At 47.8% G+C, this 19,565-nt stretch overlaps 1 protein-coding gene across 1 annotated transcript; it reads left to right on the top strand.

The window, feature by feature from the left end:
• Positions 1-2,755: 2,755 nt before the first annotated feature.
• DNAJB8 (DnaJ heat shock protein family (Hsp40) member B8) lies at positions 2,756-3,457 on the top strand. Its single transcript, XM_090285164.1, has one exon. The coding sequence runs from the start codon at positions 2,756-2,758 to the stop codon at positions 3,455-3,457; it is 702 nt and encodes a 233-aa protein (XP_090141290.1).
• Positions 3,458-19,565: the final 16,108 nt, after the last annotated feature.

Here is a 19,565-nt window from a genome sequence, read left to right as displayed (position 1 = left end):
TACTATAGCAAAGCTGTATAACATGCAACTTCTACTACCTCACTGCCTTCATCATCACCATTTCCAACTTTACCACCTCCAGGATCACCGTCACCACCACAAATCTCACCAACGGTTCTACTGGTAGCCACTTCAATCATATCTTCACCATTGTGATCAACAACACCTCTATCACCACTGGTCTCACAAATACCATCCTTTCCACTGTTATCATAGACCACCATTATCACCACCACCATAAGTTACTGTTTCCACCAACATCTTTATCACTAGCGTGACCATCACCTCCATTAGCACCACTTTCACCATTATCAACTCCACTATCACAACCACAACTACTGTCCTGCCATCACCACTACCTTCACATCAATACTGCTACCATAAGTACCTCTACTGTCTCAGTGATGCCTTATCTGTCACCATGCATACTGTACTTTGTCACTGTCCCCAGTCACCATAGTCAACAACAGCACCACTCCCAATGTCACTGTCATGGAGAATTGTGTAGAGTAGGTATCTTTCTCCAGCTACAGTGAACAAGCTTGCCAAGAACAGGTTCTGACTACAGTGACAGAAATAAAGAAAATACAGAAATATTTTCATTTGTATTTACACCCAGTGGAGTTATTCTGTCGTTCATTTCTTCTACCAGCCAACAGAGTTATGTGTGTTAGCCGGTGTGGGTGGATAAATATGGAGCACAGAGAGCAAGTCCTGCTTTTGGTAAGGTATGCAAGGGTGACAGCATTTATCCCTAGGTTAGGTTTGCAAAGTCTCCAGATTCTGTTTTCATTCCTCCTGGATTCTAGAATTGGTGAAAACATGCTGTTCCCTGATAGGTGCCAGGAACTTAGCACCAATGAGTATTGAAAGAGAAGAGAGAGATGGAGAGTAGTGAAAAGGGATAAAGACTAGCAACAGCCTGACCAGTGTGGCTTAGTTGGTTGGGCATTGTCTCACAAAGTGAAAGGTCACCTGTTTGATTCCCAGTCAGGGCACATGCCTGGTTCAGTCCCTGGTCAGGGCGCATACAAAAAGCAACTGATTAATGTTTCTTTCCCACATTGATGTTTCACTCCCTCTCTTTCTCCCTACCTTCCCCTCTCTCCAAAAAGTAAATAAATAAAATCTTAAACCAGGAACAGGAAGAAGGGAAAGAAGGGAAGGCAGGAGGGAGGGACAAAGGAAGGGAGAGAAGGAAGTGAAAGGCTATCTCTGTTAAAACTCAGTGATATAAACATCTAAGTTTCTCACTGGTGTGGCTGGTAGTTTAGCATGTTTTCCATCTTCACTGGAGGGGGCTGAGGTGGAGGTAGGAGTAGATGTTAATTAGTATTATTAATTGCAATTTCTAGAAATGACCCAACATTAGAACAAAAAATTTTTAAATATAAATGTATAGGGACAGTTGGTTACCTCATTTATCTTATTTGTTTCCTAGGGCTGCCATAACAAATTATCACAAGCTGGGCAGCTTAAAAAAACAAAAACTTGTTCTCTCACAGTTATGGAGGCCAGAAGCCTCAAATTAGGGTGTCATCAGTGCTGCACTCCTTCCAGAGTCTTTGAGAGAAGATCCTTGCTTGCTCTTTCCAGCTTCTGGTGCCTGTGGCTTTTCTTGCACTGCATCAACCCAGTTTCTGCCACCATCATCATATGGCCTTCTCTTCTCATAGTGTGTCTCTTTGTGTATCTCTTATAAGGGTACTTGTCATTGAATTTAGGATTAACCCAGATAACCCAGGATGATCACATCTTGAGATTCCTAATTTAATTACATCCGCAAAGACCCTTTTGCCAATACGGTCACATTCAGATCTGGTCATTATGACAGGGGCACATCTTTCGGGGGGTCACTATTCAAAGTCACTATACTCACTAACCTATAATTATTTTCAATCCTGTTTTCCTTTCCAGAATTGAGTGAAATGTTTCTTTTAATTTGCTGTTCACTATAGTCTCAGACAACCCTGGGTTTGTATCTCCCTCTCTCATTGACTTTCTGTGTGACCCTGAGTATGTTGCTGCATTCTCTGAGCTTCAGTATAATTTAACAATTTGAACTGATTGCTAGGCGCTGCCCTAGATGCTGACAAACATCCCTGCATTTGTGGGGCTTACCTCTGTGGATCTGATGGGGCAATGGGGTACAAGAAGAATGAACTCTTGCCCTCATCCTGCCTGAACCCCTACCTAGTACCCCTCCCTCCATACCAACAACCCAGACATTGGACATAACCCAGGAAGTCCTCACTCCGTTCACTTGGTCACCATCACTGACCTCCATTGCCCACATGGGCTTGGATGCCATAGTTGATCTCAGTGCTCAGCCAATAGACCCCACCATTAACCAGCTCTGAGTCTCAGCCCATTCTGGTGGCCAGCCTTGTTCACAGGGGCAGGTCAATATGTACGGTGTTGCCAAGTCCAGGCCTGGGGGTGCATTTGTCCCACCCAGGGGTTGATGTCATAAAGAATCTGGCCTCAGCTCTGCAGGGAAACCTGCCCCTGCCTGGCCCCACAGCAGCAGTGTCTATCCCCTCCCCCCATTTCTTTCAGTGGAGGTGTCCCTGAAAACTGGTACTATGAAAAGGTAAACTCGCTGGGCAGAGTCAGGCCCAGTCAAGCATAGTCCAGCAAGATCCCTGCTCAGGGACCCACACCAGCTGCTGCCTCCTCTGAAGCCACCCCAATCGCCTGGTCCTCGGTGCCCACTCCACCTTCTCATCCACTTCTGCCCCTACTCCCCCCGGGCATGGCTAACTATTATGAAGTGCTGGGGGTGCAGTCAAATGCCTCATCCGAGGACGTCAAGAAGGCCTACCACAAGCTGGCCTTGCGCTGGCACCCTGACAAGAACCCTGAGAGCAAAGAGGAGGCGGAGAAGAAGTTCAAGCAGGTGTCTGAGGCCTATGATGTCCTGTCTGACCCCAAGAAGCGCTCTGTATATGACCGAGCAGGTTGTGGCAGCCGGGGAGCTGGTGGCGGGGCCAGCACCCCTTACAACAGCCCCTTTGACACTGGCTACACCTTCCGAAACCCTGAGGACATCTTCCGTGAGTTTTTCGGTGGCTTGGACCCCTTCTCCGTTGACTTCTGGGTCACCCCCTTCAACAGTCACCATGCTGACCAGGGCCATGGCCTGAGGGGTGCCTTCTCTGCTGGCTTCGGGGAGTTCCCAGCCTTCACGGAGGCCTTCTTGGCTTTTGACACACTGGGCCGAGGTGGGAGTGCTAGTCGCACCACCTTCTCATCCGCTTCTTTTGGGGGCTCTGGCTCTGGCAGTTCAGAGTTCAAGTCGGTGATGTCATCCACTGAGATGATTAATGGACACAAGATCACCACCAAGCGCATCATGGAGAACGGGCAGGAGCGTGTAGAAGTGGAGGAGGACGGGCAACTCAAGTCACTGACCATTAATGGCAAGCAGCAACTCAAATATATGGACAACAAGTAATTGTGGCCACCCAGGCCCTGCCCCTGCTGCCTGGCTGCAACCACAGGCTTATGGCTAATAAACATGCCATGTGAGTTCATGGAAACAGCGAGTCCAGCTTTGAAGGTGCTGGGTGTCTAAGTGGACCAGCACAGTGCCAGCTCTGGCACCAGTGGATGTGTAGAGGAGCCTGTGTCTCCGGGCCTGTGGGCACCACCCCCCAAATCTGGGCTGTTGAGGGGAAGGTGCAGGGGTGGTTATACAGGTGATTTATGATCTCTCATCTGGATTGTCTGGGTTGATAAATGCCATGACTATCAGTTCATCTCAATCTAACCCTGTGCCTCCACACCCACTATTAACTCTAGAATGGCCTCATCTTCTTCACAGGCCTTTGGACCAACTTCCAGTTCCTGCTCTCTGCAGTGATTCTTCTTGTGTGGTCGTTGGAGCAAAGCCCACATTGCAGCATGTTACCTACCTTGCTTTAAACCTTTAGTGGCTCTTTCTGTTGTAAGCATAAAGATCTCAGGCCTCATCCTTATCATGAGGCTCTGGTGACCTGACCCTGTCCCCCTTCCTGGTCTCACCTCCCACCAACCCTCACTCTCTGAACTCACTCACACTGGCCTTCCCTCTGTTCCTTCATTGCATCAAAATGCCTGAGAGCCTCAGGGCCTTCACACATGCTGCTCTCCCTAGTGAATGTCCACTTATCTTCAGGCCTTTGCTCAAACATCACTTCTTCAAGGATTTCTTCCCCCACACCCTGTTCTGAATTAGCTTCCCACCTGCCTGCTCTACTTTCTCATAGTCCCCTCACCTGTTTTTCCATGGTCCTTATGTATTCATCTATGTGACTATTTGGAAGATGTGTGCATCTCAACCACTCTCAGGTCCAAGGGAGCAGGGCCTGTGCCAGCCTTTTCCCTCATTGTGTCCCCAGAATCTAGAGCAATGCATGACACAAAGGGGAAGGGCACATATTTGTTGGAAAAATTAATGTTTCTGGGCGTTGGTGGTGGCGGTGTGGAGTGTAGGGGCATGCGGTGTGTGTGGTGTGGTGGTGGGGGTGGTATATGCGATGTGGTGTGGTGTGGTGTGTGAGTGTGGTGTTTGTGATGTGGCATGAGGGTATGTGGTATGTGTAAATGTGGTATGTGAGGTGGTGTGGTGTGTGTGTGTGTATGAGTATGGTGTGTGGGGGTGTGGTATATATGTGGTGAGGTCTGTGTGATGTGGTGTGGGGATATGGTGTGTGTGTGTGGTATGTATATTGTGGTATATGTGGAAGGTGTGATGTATATGGGTACATATGTGTCTCACACATATTGGGTGTTGGGGGTTGTGTGTTGATTCTGGGCAGGCCAATAGAGGAAGGAATTGGGTGCTGGAGCAGGGGACAAGGGGGTCTATCAGGCCCCAGAGACAGTTTGGAGTAGAGGCTTCTGCGTACCTCTGTGGTGCTCATGACTGGGACCTGAGGGTGGGCAGCCTTCAGAGTTAGGGCAGGCTCTGGGCATAATACTCTAGTGGCGGACACTGTTAGCTGAGGCAGTGGTGGGCAGCCTTTGAGCAGTTCTGTTTGCTGTGGGTGGGGGGCAGTGGGAGAGGAAGTTCGCTGTTACACCGGTCACTGTGGGCCGATCAGACTGTGGACATATGTGAGAATTCCTGTCAGGTATTCTGAGGACTAGGACGCTCTTATATGATTTCCCAAATGACGCCCAAGTGACTCCATGTGGGTGGGGGTACTGTGTCATATGTATGGACACTATGCACACATTTCTGTCTATGTATTAGTGGCACGGAGAAGTAGACGACAGTTTGATTATAGTCTGCAGTCCCAGGAAACCACAAACTTCTAAAAAACAGGAGCCCTATTTTACTCATTGCTGTTCCCTAGCATTTAGCTCATGACGCTGTATGAAGGTGTTTGTGTGGACATGTTTGGATACATTTTTCTATGAGCTGGGGTGAAGTCTCTATACCTGGTCCACCGGGTTCTGTCCTCAGCATTGTATTCTCAATATCGGCACCAAAGAGTTGAAAGAGCTACAAAAGGCACAGACCTCATATTCTCTGACACACTCAGGTGGAAGGGAGCAGATCCAAGAGCTATTGCCCAGTTAGAAATAAGAAGATGCCCACCTTGAAAAGTGGAGTAAATAATTCTACTTTAAAGAGAATAAGAAAGTTAGGCTGAAAATATCTGGCTGGGTTAGCAGTGGGTGGGCCCCAAGCTTTGTGTGACCAGAAGGTGTTAATGAAAAAGTGCCTGGGAAGTCTCATGTGACTTCAGTAAAGAGAGGGCTCTTATCTTCAGGACTTCTGATCGCATTTTGTGCTCAGCTTCAGGCCCTGTCCTGGTATAGGGGCAGGGGCAGCCTGGAGTAGGTTCAGAGATGGTGGCTAGGGTGGGGAGAAGGTTGGAGACTCCATCCTCTCAGGGGCTGGGAAGATTCAACATGGAGAAAGGCAGCCTTGTGGACTTCAGTTGTTGTTTCCAAGCCTCTGCAGGGCTATTTTAGACCAGGAGAGCAGATGGGTCTGAGGCTCAGATGGGTCTGAGATCAGATGTAGGACCCACCAGCAGGGGTGGGTGTCAGAAGGAGTATGTCCTATGGAAGCAGAGCTTTCTCCAAGTCAGAGGAAGGCAGATTCCCTGAGGGGGAATGAACTTCCTGTCATGGGAGGGCTGCTGGTGTCAAAGCTGGGGAAACTATTCTAATTACCTATGGGCCTACTGAGTGACAGTCTTTTTAAAATACATTTTTATGTTGAAACAATCTCAAACTTAAAGATGTGTCAGACACTTTTAACTGAATGCAGTTCAAGAAATATGTATTGAGACTTAGGGATACAGCAATGGCCAAAGCTGTTAGTCTTACCTTGTGAAGCATGTGTGTACACTGTTGTCCCCAGTAGTAATGAATGTGAGAAAAGGAATACGAGCAGGTAAGCTGATGGAGAAGGATGGGGTCAGGTGATGGCCAGGGGAGTTTTAAGTCCCATGGCCCTGGAAGGCCTCTCTGAGGAGGTGGCATTTATCAGAAACTGGAATGAAAGTGTTACCATGGACCATGCATCTATTTGGGAGAAAAGCATTCTGGGCAGAGGGAACAGCAAGAGCAAAGACCCTGAGGTAGGAACAGGCCTACCCATTTTGAGGAAAAGTAAAAAAGGCCATTGAGGTGGATACACAGTTTTATTTAATGCCCACAACTCTTCCAGACTGGGGTAATTAACCCATGTTACACAACAGGAAACTGAGGCACAGAGAGTAGTTCCTTGGAGGCTAGAGTGGAGTCAGAAAAAGAGGTGATTTCAGGTCAGGGTTTAAGGATGATTAGTGACAGGGTCTGTGTCACTAATTAGCTTCCTAGGCTGGGAAGAGAGGAGTGTGGGCATGACAAGGAAAGGTACTAGGAGTGCCACTGGGCTGGGATCTAATCAGATTTTGCTAAGCCATCATCTTAACTCTTAGCCCAGTTCCTGGCATGTAGTAGGTATTCAATAAGTAATGTGAAGTGAAAGAAAATGGGAGCAGATGGTTCCAGGGAATAGCAAGATATGCTCAGAGGACAATCTATGGATCTCATGATGGGAGAAGATGCTAGGAGGCCTTGAACGGGGGGAGGGTGGAGCCTGGGCACACACACCTGGGGAGAAATTTAGCCCTATTTCTAGTAGAGCTGGGATGAGGAACACCCATGGTAGGGGTGATGAAAGCCCAGCGGTGGGCCTGGGTGATGGTTATTTCAGAGGAGCTTGTTAAATCCTCCTTCTAGGAAGCCAAGGGGCATCACCCCAAAGTCTTTTGGGGTTGCAAAGCCTGTCCAAGAGGATAGAGTAGGTAACCTGAATGCTCTGCTGCACCTCCAGCCTCAGTCCAGGCTCTGGCTAGGTCCCATCTCCAGGAGCCCTTGGGACAGGCTGGCAGCTGGAGGTTCCATAACCACATTATCCAAGGGGCAGGAGAGCCATGAGATGCACAGACAGCTGAACCCCAGCTTCCAGTCCTGCAGGGACTAACTTCATCAAACCCCCCACTACAGCATTAACTACCTGACCTCTGCCCCCGTCGACCTGCTAATTTCACTAATTACTGGCCAGCTGAGGTTGCATCAAGTGTGTCTGCTTAGCTCTGACAGCTGCTGGGAAAATCCAGTTATGGCTCAGCAGCCCAGGTGGTTGTATGATCACGGGGTTGGGTGCACTGGTGTTCTTGAAGACCCCAAGGACCTCACAGCTAGGGCTCATTGTCTGCACTGCCTCCCTTTCACCAAGCCTCATACCTGAAGCTGAGACTTCCCTCTCCAGCACAGATCATCAGGGCATCTCCCCTGCTTCAACTCCTCTTGTGGCTACTGAACATGGCAGTTGAAGCACCCGGCTGGCTAAGCATCCGACATGTCCTCAACTACCTCGTTAAATCCTTGTCTCAACCCTTAGCTCATATGACAGATGGAGAAATTGAAGCCCAGATAGGCTGAGGAGAAATTTGAGCTGCACACCCAAGATAAGGTTCAACTCCTTAACTGGCATTCAAGGCCCCTGCTGCCTTCCCAGGCAGTCTGCTCCAGACTCTTCCAGCATGCACGTCTTGTTCGACTTGGGTCACACTTCTCATCTCCTTTTGGCCCGTTAAATTTATTTTTGGAGTCCTTGATCCATATCACCTCCATGGGAAGGCCTCACCAAACTCCACTGGAGCAGGCCACTCTGACCACAGGAACTTCACTGGGAGCCCCTTCTGGTCCTCACTGTGTATAGGATGTTAGGACTGCAGCAGTGAGGAATCATGGTGGCCTTCTATAGAGTCCCCACAACCCAGCACTCACACCCTCGCTTGGGACCTGCTGATCAGGTCCAGCATAGTCCTGCTTCCCACACAGGAGGGCCCTGAGAGTGGGGGTTACCCCGTGGCCCCTCTACTGGCCCAGACCCAGCATGGATCCTGCCCCAAGTGGGGTCCTGGTCATTGTATCAGCCTTCTCCCTGACCTCCCTGACTGCTCCTTTCCCGTCTTTTACCTATTTACATCCCAGCAATCATACGGATCTTGTAAAAACCTAAGAGTTTTGCAAGACATTCAAAGTAAAAGCCAAAGTCTTGACAGTGGCTTATAGGGCCCTGTGTCATCTGGCTCCCATGACCTCCCTGGTTTTCCCGTTGTCCACTCTGCTCCAGCCTCAGCAGCCTCTTCACTGTCCTGCACACACACTTGGCACACTCCTGCCTCTTCCCGAGATCTTCACGAGCCCCCCTCTCCCCTGTCTCCTTTCAAGTCTTTGCTCATCTTCCTACTATAGAACAGAACACTTTCTGTTCTATAGCCCCCTCCCTGCCTCCTTCTTGCTTCAGGATTTTAGCACACACTGACCCCACTGCCTGAAACACCCATGCCTGTCAGCCCCACCCAGCGAAACTCATACCAACTTCATCTTGCCTCAGATGCCACTTCCCCAGGGAGACCTCAGACCTGGGCAGGATCCCACTCCTCCATCCCTCACTCCTGGGTTCCCACATCCTGCCATCTCAGGATGTCTAAAGGGACCCAAATCATAGGGGAGACAGTGGTCTCCCCACTGATCTCCCCATTGATGGGTGGACAAGATAGCATCCCAATATGTCTTTCTGGCACTAAGATTCAAGGCACGGGGGGCATTTTACAACTCAAGGCACCAAAGCTTTGGAGAGGGAGGGTGCACCTCAGCTCTCAGAGCAGGTAGGGAGCCAGGTCTATACCTCTCTGAGTGGCCTGAGTGAATGTTCTGGCCCCTGAGACCTGGCCAGGCAGTATTACCCCTATAGTGGGGTTTCCCACCAGGGTTTGGTTTCTTTGTGGACTGGGCATGGGGTGGCAATGTTCTCAGCCCTAATGAGCCCACATGAGGTACTTTGGTTATACACCATCGCAGAGACTTGCATTGGCCCCCCAAAAGAGGGATGGATTCTTGCCCCCATTTTACAGATGGGGACACTGAGGCTCAGAGGGTTAGAGACTTGGTCAAGGTTACAGCCATAATGAAAGCTGGTTCTTTCCTCTCCATCCTTTCCCCTTGCATTCCAGGCCTGGGGCAGGATGTGTGGGGCTCAGGAAGCCTCCTGTCTGCCCTCCCTTTTTCTGGCCTGTGGATGTTATGATGTTATCACAGCTGATTTAATTTCAAAGACGGATTGAGCTGTGGTGGGAGGGAGAGCGGTTACTTGAAACCATCTGCCCTGTTGTCATGGGGATGGACTCCCAGCAATTGTTCAGGGGCTGAATTCAGATAAGGGCATGGAGTGGGCTGGAAAAGACTGTGTGATTAAGGTGGGGATGGGTGGGATGAGAGGGGAGCAGGGAAAGACAGGGAAGGAAGGAAAGACTCAGAAAAAGAAGTAAGGACACAGAGACATGATGGCACAGAGATTAGGGCCCAGGGAGACAGGGCAAATGTGCCCAAATGAAGAGAGACTTGGAGAGGCAGAAAGACAGAGAGACATAACTGAGGAATGGATGCTAATCACAGTCTCAGAGCAAGTTTGGTAGGTGCAACAAGGGGTGCCAGGGATGCCTTGCCTGCCCCTGCTCTCTTGGCCACAGCTCCCCACACTAACTCCAGACCTCTTGTTGAGCCATTGCCTCTCACAGCAGTGCTCCTACTGGGACAGGTCTTGGGGAAACGTTCAGACATCATCTGGCTCCTCTGTCACAACAGGGTCACAGATCCCAGTGTTTCTCCCTGGCCAACCAGGGTCTCAGGTTCGGCTCAGAAATGGGACACCAGTTGTTTCTGTAAAACAGCTGCAGCACCCTTGATTGGGCTTTTAGGACAATCCCATCATCAAAAGTTGCCAAGACAATGAGGGCCTCATCTTGTAGAGGGAGGGGAGGTACTGAGGACCTACACTGTGCTTTGTCCACCAAACATTATCCATGCCTCCAGACGGCTTTGCCATTTTACAGGACAGGAACTTGGAAAAAGAACTCTTACTGTGCCAGGCCTTGAAAGGTGCTAGGATGGCATATAGGGGCTTTGTTCTGTGGCCCCCACCACCTATGCCCCCACCTTCCCCATGCTCAGGGTCTGGGTCACCTCAGCCCTATCCTCAAGATGCCCTTGTCCTGCTCTCATAGCCGAAGCCCTGGCACATTACACAGTTGGTCTGTGAGTCTTTGCAGATGCTCTCCTGTCCTAGCCAGATGGGGGAAGGGAGCACCAACTCAGCAATTTCAGGAATACTGCCTCTGGTGGCCCCCGACGACCCCCAATCCCCGAGTCAGCCACCTGTATGGACCCCATGATTGCCCTCCCTATGTTGTCTGCCATTGTCTGGTCCTATGACTGCATCAGGCCAACAGAGTTGTGTGCAACTGATTGCTATCCAGTGCCCAGCTCCGAAGGTGGTGCACATGGGGGCTTTAGGAATGCTGACATGCCCACCCTGGCAGCGGCAGGCTTAGCCTTCAGATCTGCACACCCAGTGCGTGCTGAATGCCTCTGGTCTCCCCCAGGCATCTCACAATGACCCATGGAGCTCCCACTGTGGATTCCAGAAACCTGACCTCTGCCCCAGCCTCCCCCCTGGGCTCCAGTCTGCCAGCACCAACCTGCCTAAAGTGGCCCTCTAGGGACAACTTGAGTGTTCCTCTGAATTTGTCATTCTCCTGCTTCAGCCCTCAGAAAAAACTGAAGCGCTTTGCTTCTAGAGTTATTCATTCTACAATCATTCATTGCTAGTAGTAAAAAGTTCAAAGTTCCCAAAGTAGCTCACAGGATACTATTAAAGTCTCCTTTGAATTCAAACAAATTGGACTACTGTGCCCTCAGGTGAAAACCTGCAAACTCTCTAAGACCTAGGACAAAGTCCTAGCACCCACCAAATCCCCAGGCTCCCAGCCTCATCCTTCACCATCATCTGCTTCCCTCTTTTATCTTGCAATGGGCATACCGATTGATTGATTGTGGTAAAATACACATAACAATAACACATATGTAAAATACACATAAAAGGGCAGCAATGGAAGAATTAGGAAAGATCACCAAGAGCAAAGATCTGTCATTAGAGATCAAGGCTAAGATCATCCATGCCCTTGTATTCCCAATTATTATGTACGGAAGCAAAAGTTGGACAGTGAAGAAGGCTAGTAGAAAAAAATAAATTTATTTGAAATATGGGGTTGGAGGAGAGCGCTACAGATATCCTGGACCTCCAGAAGATGAACAAATGGGTCTGAGAGCAAATTAAGCCTAAAATATCACTGAAGGCAAAAATGACAGAACCGAAGGTGTCCACTTCAACCACATCATTCTCATTTCTGCTTATACAAATTTGACTCCTCTAGGGACCTCATATAAGTGAAATTATACAGTATTTGTCCTTCTGTTAGGCTTCTATTTATTGTTTGGACTTGCCCTATTCTCTCTCAATTTAAGTGGGCAAGCATTTTCAGCCACAATGGGTGGCATGGCCATGGGTGATTGGAGGCAAGGTTGACTCCACCCAGAGGAGGAAAGGAGTGAGAAGCAATATTTGGGCATAGCCTTGAAGACTTCTAGTGCTCTTTATTTAGATGGTAATTCTGTATGCACAAGTTTGTGTGAGAAATTTGAAATTTATTTTGCAACTCATGCTTATTGTAACAAATTAAAGATGTATAGAAGAATATAAAATAAAAATACCGTCAGAGACACACCCAACACTTGACTCCCCCGAGATTTCACTGGTGGAGGTTTGCAAAGTATCTTAACCAACATTTTGGAAAACTTTACTATGTATGTATATATTTTTCATTTTTAACCAAAATGGTCACCATCCCACATGTGTCATAATGCCTCTTGCTTTGTCCACATGACAATATATTGCGGACAATCGCTGCCCTCCATGTATTCCCATCTTATGGACTGTGAAGCTGATGCCTCTTGGGGGAAGAGTTATTCAAACTCACCAGACAGGAAGTAGAGGGGTGGGGCCAGATCCCAGGTCACAGGACAACCAGCTTCCTGCTGCTTCCAACCAAGTCTTTTCTCCTGGAGACAGATGCCCATCAGCCCTGGGGGTCTGATGGGAGTTGAGACCCCAGCTGCATCTCCATTGAGCTATTTTTGTCACCAGGTCTATCAGAGCTCAAGTAGACAGTGCAGGGATGTCCCCTTTATAGGGTTGTAGGGGGCAAGGTGTACAAATTTCCAGCCTCGAGTGGTAGGATGGGTGAGGTTTAAAGTCAGATAGATGGGGGTCTAGTCAACGGGCAAGTCACCTCACCCCTCTCAGTCTGTTTCCTTATCTGCCAAATAAGGCATTTCTACCCCCTACATGGTGCTCCTCACACCAATACTGGGGGTGGTGTCATGTGGAAAGTAATGGCACATAGGCAATGCCTCCCATGTTCATGTGTGCTTTTTCCCTATCAGTGTTTAAGTGGTTGGAATGAGGGTGAGGGCAGTGGGCTTGCTTCCTGCTGCCTCACAAGCCACACTCCTAGGCCTTCTCTGGCCTTTGTTCACACTGCTTCTCACCTGTAGACCATCTTTTATTTTGCAATTCAGAGCCTTCACTTTCTTCAGGATTTCTCTGGGAAGGAACCTATATTTATTTCCTATTGCTACTGTAACAAATTACCACAAATTTAGTGGCTTAAAACAACACACATTTATTCTCTTATAATTTCTGGAGGCCAGAATTACAAAGTAGGTCTTACTGAGCCAGAATCAAGGTGTTGGCAGAACTGTGTTCCTTCTGGGGACTCTGGGAGAGAATCTGTCTCCAAGCCCTAGAGACTTCCTACAGTCCTTGGTAGTGGCTTCATCCTTTATCTTCAAAGCCAGCAGTGTAACATCTCCAATCTGTAACTCCAACCCTCCTGCTTTTCTCTTGTAAAAACTCCTGTGATTATATTGGGCTTTCCTGGATAATTCAGGATGATCTCCACATCTTATACCCTTAATCACATCTGCAAGTTCCTTTTGCCATCTAAGGTAACATACCTTTTTGGGGGATTAGAAAGTGGATGTCTATGGGTGCCATTATTCAGCCCACCACAGGACCTTTGTTATTTTTATCTTTTTTTTTTTTTTTAAGATTTTATTTATTTATTTTTACAGAGAGAGGAAGGGAGAGAGAAAGAGAGGAGAGAAATGTCAACAGGCGACCTCTTGAATGTCCCCGACTGAGAAACCAGCCTGCAACCGAGGCACATGCTCTGACTGGAAATTGAACTGGTAACCCTTCGGTTTGCAGGATAATGCCCAATCCACTAAGCCATATCAGTCAGAGTCAACCACAGAGCTTTTAGAGAGAATGGGGGTCAAAGAGGCTTGTATAACAGCTCATGGCCACACACTTCTCCAACGACCTCCTGCCTGGGAGGGCACTTGAATACCTGGATCCCTGGGGCAGGACCTGGGCTCAACTCTGATTCCCTGAAGGGAAGCCCAGTGGAAGGAGGGTAGGCTGTGTCTGGGATCAGAACAAAGGAGAAGAAATCAGTAGACTATGGCTGGGAGCTAGGACCTGCAAGGTGGGGCTGGATCCAGTTTGTGTGTGTGAGGAGGCTGAGAAGCAGCTGTCAGGGTCCTGGACATGCTCAGCCCTGCTTGTTGGAGAACCCAGGCCTGTCTCTCTACCTGTATGGGACTTGCTTCTCTATCTGTCAAAGTTCTCCCTTTCCTCTTCCCAAGGCTGTGTTGCCTGCCCCAGAGTCCCTGACATCTTGTTCACTGAGAGGCATTAGTTACCCTCTCCATTGAACTCTATGAGTGGTCTGGGCACAGGTCCATAAGAAGGTCCCAGATCACAGTGAATAGTTTGCTTTTGGTGGTTGTCCTAGGATGCCAATGATGTCTACAGGGACAGTTTGGATTTAAGAAAAAGTTTGACTACAGCCTCCATTGGCATCTAGAGAGGTCAGGGGCCCACCAAAGGTTGAGCATGACCTTAGATGACACATCTGTGAGTCCCACCCCCATCTTCCACTCTCCACACCAAGGCTGCCTGGCTCTGTGTTCCTTGCACCTGAGACTCCCTAGCTTGATGGGGTGTGGCCAGCAGAACTGGCTTCCCCTCCATGGGTCCAGGGAGTTATGGGAGCCAAGCAGTACTGGGCTAAGGCCACCAACCGCACTGCGCTGTCACACCCCTAAAGCAGGAACCTGGCACTACCAGCCACTTGAGCCCTCAGGCGCCGTGGTTATGCTTGCGGTCACTGGGGCAGCCAGTCAGGAAACTCCTGGGGTCATGGAGTTCTGGATGCAATAAGGGTACATGAAAGCTATCTTTTCTCCATATGTTTGAGCTGCTCTATACCCCTTGAATCCTCACCATATCTGCACAGCCTCCCTGCCACCACATCTCTTGCCAAGCAGCTCCTACCCTCTTCTCCATCAAGGCCAAGTGGAGCATTGGCCTTCTTATTGCCCATGGTCTCCCCACTGTTTCTCCCTCTTTGGGAACCACAGAAATCAGTCTCTTGCCATTTGACATTCCTGAGTATCTTCCACATGACATTCTAGTAACCAGTGCCGTGAGTCAAGGGACATTCTCTGCTCTGCCTTCCAGGACCAGAGAAAGCCCAGAAGCAGTGGCTGAGTGTTAACTAGTGAGTAGAAAATTGTTTCCCTGCACAGCTAAAAGAGACAGGACAGGTGTCCCAAGGATCCCTGTGATACCACGTGGGGAGGATGGAGCTGAGCCTTGCCCCTTTTCCACTATGCTGTATCCCATGTGGTCCTCCTGCAATCCAGGCCTTCAACAGAGTGTTTTTTAGAAAGGAAAGCAAGGGCATTCACGTATTAGAAAAGACTGATTCCTATACTTGTTTTAAATTGATATTTAATTAAAGAGCTAATTATTAACTAAGATTATTAATTGCCTGCCAATTGCTAGCTGAGGAAGGCTGGCTCACAGCACTACACACGGCAGAGGCAGGTCAGCAGCACCATCTCTGTTCACATTAGCTCAGTTGCTGACTTTGCTGCCAATGGTTTGACTCTTCTCCCCACAGGAGATTCAAGAATGTTGGTGATACCCAGGTCTAGCTCTCCTGGGGCTGGTGAGTTTCAGTGCTCTTCATAGCAGCTATGAGGATCCAGGCATTGCTTCCTCAGTGTTATTTCCACCTTGGGATCCAGATATGGATCCACTGGGCTGCATCCTTGTGCCTCACCCTGAATGGCCCACAGGTGCCATTCACTTCCCCTATGGAAAGTGGACTTGGCATCTTCCTGCCCATATCTGACCCCCAACCTGCACCCTTGCCCCCCACTCAGGCACCTGAGAATCATCCTGAGGATTCTTCTTCTCTGTGCCCTCTGCACCACCCTGGTCTAAGCCTGAAGGAGGTGAGGAAGCAAGCCCAGTAAATGTCTGGGGAAAGCATTTCCAGCAGGGAACATAGAAAGTGCAAAGGCCCTGAGTCAGCAGCCTTCTCTGAAAAGCAGAAAAGGCCCTGAGCTAAATGGAGTGAGGAGTGGTTGAAGAGGTAGGAGGATATTGGATCATTAGTCCTCAGGGCTGTGTTATTTGCTGGGTAGATGAGAAGCTATTGTAAGATTCAGAGCAGAGGAGGGGCTGGCTTATGTTTTCAAGGGATCCCTCTGGCTGTTTTGTGGAGGAGACTGTTGAGGTGTAAAAGTGGAGGCAAGAAGCCTGAGAGGAGACTGTTGCAGCTCCCCAGGTGAGAGTATGTTGATTTGGATCAGAGGGATAGTAACGGTACAACTAGTAGAATGTTTGGAAGATTGAACTGCCAAGCTCTGCTGATGGATTGGATATAGGTAAGAGAAATGAGTCAAGAGTGACTCCATGCTTCCTGGCATGATAAAATGGAGCTGCTATTCATTGAGTTGGGAAAGATTGCAGAGTTGGGGGCAGGGGACACAGATTTATGGAGGAAAATCAGAAGTTTGGTTTGAAGTACATTGAGTTTGATATATACAATAGACAGCCAAGTAAGAGATGCCCAGTAACCATTGAGATCTGGGGCTTGGTAAGAATTTCAGGACCAGGGAAAATTGATATCTATCAGCATATTCAATGATATTAAAAGGTCTGACCATGGATGAGGTCACCCAGGGAGTGAGCAGAGATGGAGAAAGGTCCAAGGACAGTCAGAGGCCAGAGAGAGAGAAGGAACAGTCTCCATCTCAGTCCACCTTGCTTTTTTTTTTCACCTTTTTTTTTCCAATTGGAGTTACCTGGTTACAAGGAACAGAGATCAATCTTTGTTAATGTAAGTTAAAAGGAGGGTGAAGCATTATTGAATGGGTATAGCTTGGGTCAAAGAAAAAAGAAATCCCAAGATTTGTGGGAAGGTTAGGAAGCCAGGCAGCTCCTGGACCAAGGATGGTCTCTTTGGGCTGCTGTCATTGGAACTAATCAGCTTCAACACTGTTGCATCCTGGTATGAGTCCACTCAGTGTCGATTGGCCACACATGTGTGAAAGACAGCGGGCACCATACTTGTCACCACTATCCCTTCAACCACCACTAACACCACTGCCATTACTACACCACTAACAATGGACTATCTCGGTTGCCATTACTAGTACCCAAACACCATCACCAGACACTCACCACTACTTCATTTACTTACTCAAGAAATCTTTGTGTGTCTGCTACACGACAGTCAGAGTGCTGGGTTTTGTTGACACTGTGATGAGGAAAGTCATTCCCAATTGCAAGTGGATTATAGTCTAGTGAGAGAGAAGGATTTTAATCAGATAGTAACAAAGAAAAGACTACAACTCAGAGAGGTGCCCCAGGAGACAGACAAGATGCAGGAAAAGAGTCTCTAGGGGTATTTTACCCAGATAGGAAGGTGAAAGAAATCTGCCCTGAGATCAGAAAGGCAAGTGTGAGTTCATTAGGGGAGAGAAATTTTCATCAAGCAGAAGGACTTGCATGTGAAAAGTCTCTGGCAAGGGAGAGGTGTGAGAACAAAGGGCTAAGAGAAGGCCATTGTGTCTGAAGGGAGAGAGTACGAAGCATGGTGGCAGGGGCAGGACAGTGTGCAGGGTCTGGCATGAGTGTTGTCACCTTGATCTTAAGAGCAATGGGAAGTGAAGAAGGGTTTGAAACAAGAAGGTGTTATGTTGGATTTGCATTGTGGAAAGACCATCCAATAATAGTGTGGAAAGAGAAGAAAACAAGGGGCAACACGGTAGCAGGGAGACCAGTTAGGAGGATGTTGCAGTCATCCAGGTGGGAAGTTGAGGTGGAAATGGAAAGAAGATGGATTCAACAGCTATTTGGGAAGTAAAATCCCAAAGTACTTTGTGGTAGACCAAACATTTGATTAAAGGAAAGGGGACTGTTGAGGTAGATTCCCAGATTCTTGGCTTAAGTATCAAAATGAATTGTGGGGCTACTCACTGAAATGAGGAAGAGAATAAGTTCATATTTGGACTTGCTAGATATGAGATGACTTTGAGACCCTGAGATATTTCAATCGAGCAGTTGGATCCATGGATCTGGACTTGGAGGGGAACTCAGACCTGGGAATACACTTTTGGGATCATCTGCATATAAGGAGTAAATGAAAGGAAGGAGAGAAAGGAAATGACATGGCCTGAGCCTCCATCCTTAATACCAGGCCCAGGAGGCCAAGCCTTCAGAGGACACAGAGCAGGGGTTTCCAGAGGGAAAAGAAGTAGGAGAGAAAGGTGTTTGGAGAAAAAGGAAGTGGGCAATCATGTTGACCATAAAAATGATGAATAAGATTTTAAGAAGCACCAACAAACAATAGGAGTCACAAAAATGGGGAGACAGAGAAACAACCCCCCATCGAAAGGAAAGGCAGAGTCCCCAGAAAGAGTGCTAAATGAAATAGAGGGGAGCCACCTATCAGATATGGAATTGAAAGCACGGATTATGGAGAAGCTCAATGAGCTCAGCAGAAACTACAAAGAACTCCAGAAAAACTACAGTGAACTTCAGAAGAACTATAAGGAACTTACTGAGAATTATACCAGCATCAAAAAGGACATGGAAGCTATCAATAAGAGCCAGGAGGAAATGAAGAATACGATCTCTGAATTGAAGAACACAGTAGAAGGAATTAAAAGCAGGCTAGAGGAAGCAGAAAATCGGATCAGCGAGCTGGAGGACAATGTAGACAAAAACTCACAGACAGTGCAACGAAACAAAAAAAGACTGAACAAGACTGAAGAGGCTCTAAGACAGCTGCAGGACAACATGAAACGTAGTAATATCCATATCATAGGAATTCCAGAAGGAGAAGAAGAAGAGCAAGGAATAGAAAACCTCTTTGAAAAACTAATGACAGAAAACTTCCCTCACATGAAGAGAGAAAGAATCATGCAAGTCCAGGAAGCACAGAGGGTCCCAATGAAGATGAACCCCAATAGGCCCACTTCAAGACACGTCATAATTAAAATGCCAACATTCAAAGACAAAAAGAGAATCCTAAAAGCAGCAAGAGAGAAACAACTAATAACATACAAGGGAGCTCCAATAAGGCTATCATCAGATTTCTCAGCAGAAACACTACAAACCAGAAGGGAATGGCAAAATATATTCCAAGTAATGAAAAACAAAGGCCTACAACCAAGAATACTCTACCCAGCAAGGCTCTCATTCAAAATGGAAGGTGAAATAAGGAGTTTCCAAGACAAAAGAAGGTTAAAAGAATACATCTCCACGAAACCAGTATTGCAAGAGATGCTAAAGGGTCTGCTTTAAGAAGATGAAGAAACAGAGAGAGACAGAGAGGAACACGAGTACAAAGGGGGAAAATGACAATGAATAAGTACTGAAAGAAAGAAGGAACTTCTACCATTTGCAACAACATGATTGGAACTAGAGAGAATTATGCTTAGCAAAATAAGCCAGGCAACAAAAGAAAATTACCTTATGCTATCACCTGTTAAAGGAAACTAATGAACAACACAAACAAATGAGCAAAATTAAACCAGAGGTACGTAAACGAGGAATAAACTAACAGTAACAAAGGGGGAGATGGGAGGGAGAGAAGTGGTAAGAAGGGGAAGGGTCTAGTCAAAGAACATGTATAAATGATCCATGGACATGGACAGCTGGGTGGGGACTGAATGTCGGAGAAGGGAGGGACAGGGTGCAGAGAAGCAAGAGGGGGAAAAAAGTGAGACAACTGTAATGGAAA

This window comes from Furipterus horrens, unplaced genomic scaffold (genome assembly GCF_987537825.1).
Source record: "Furipterus horrens unplaced genomic scaffold, mFurHor1.1.pri manual_scaffold_8, whole genome shotgun sequence".
NCBI lineage: Eukaryota > Metazoa > Chordata > Mammalia > Chiroptera > Furipteridae > Furipterus > Furipterus horrens.
Note: the sequence above shows the minus strand (reverse complement) of the source record. Positions and strands in the feature narration are given on the sequence as shown.

What these genes read in the sequence shown, in the direction of transcription:
- DNAJB8 (XM_090285164.1), top strand. Translation starts at nt 2,756, where the DNA reads ATGGCTAACTATTATGAAGTGCTGGGGGTGCAGTCAAATGCCTCATCC.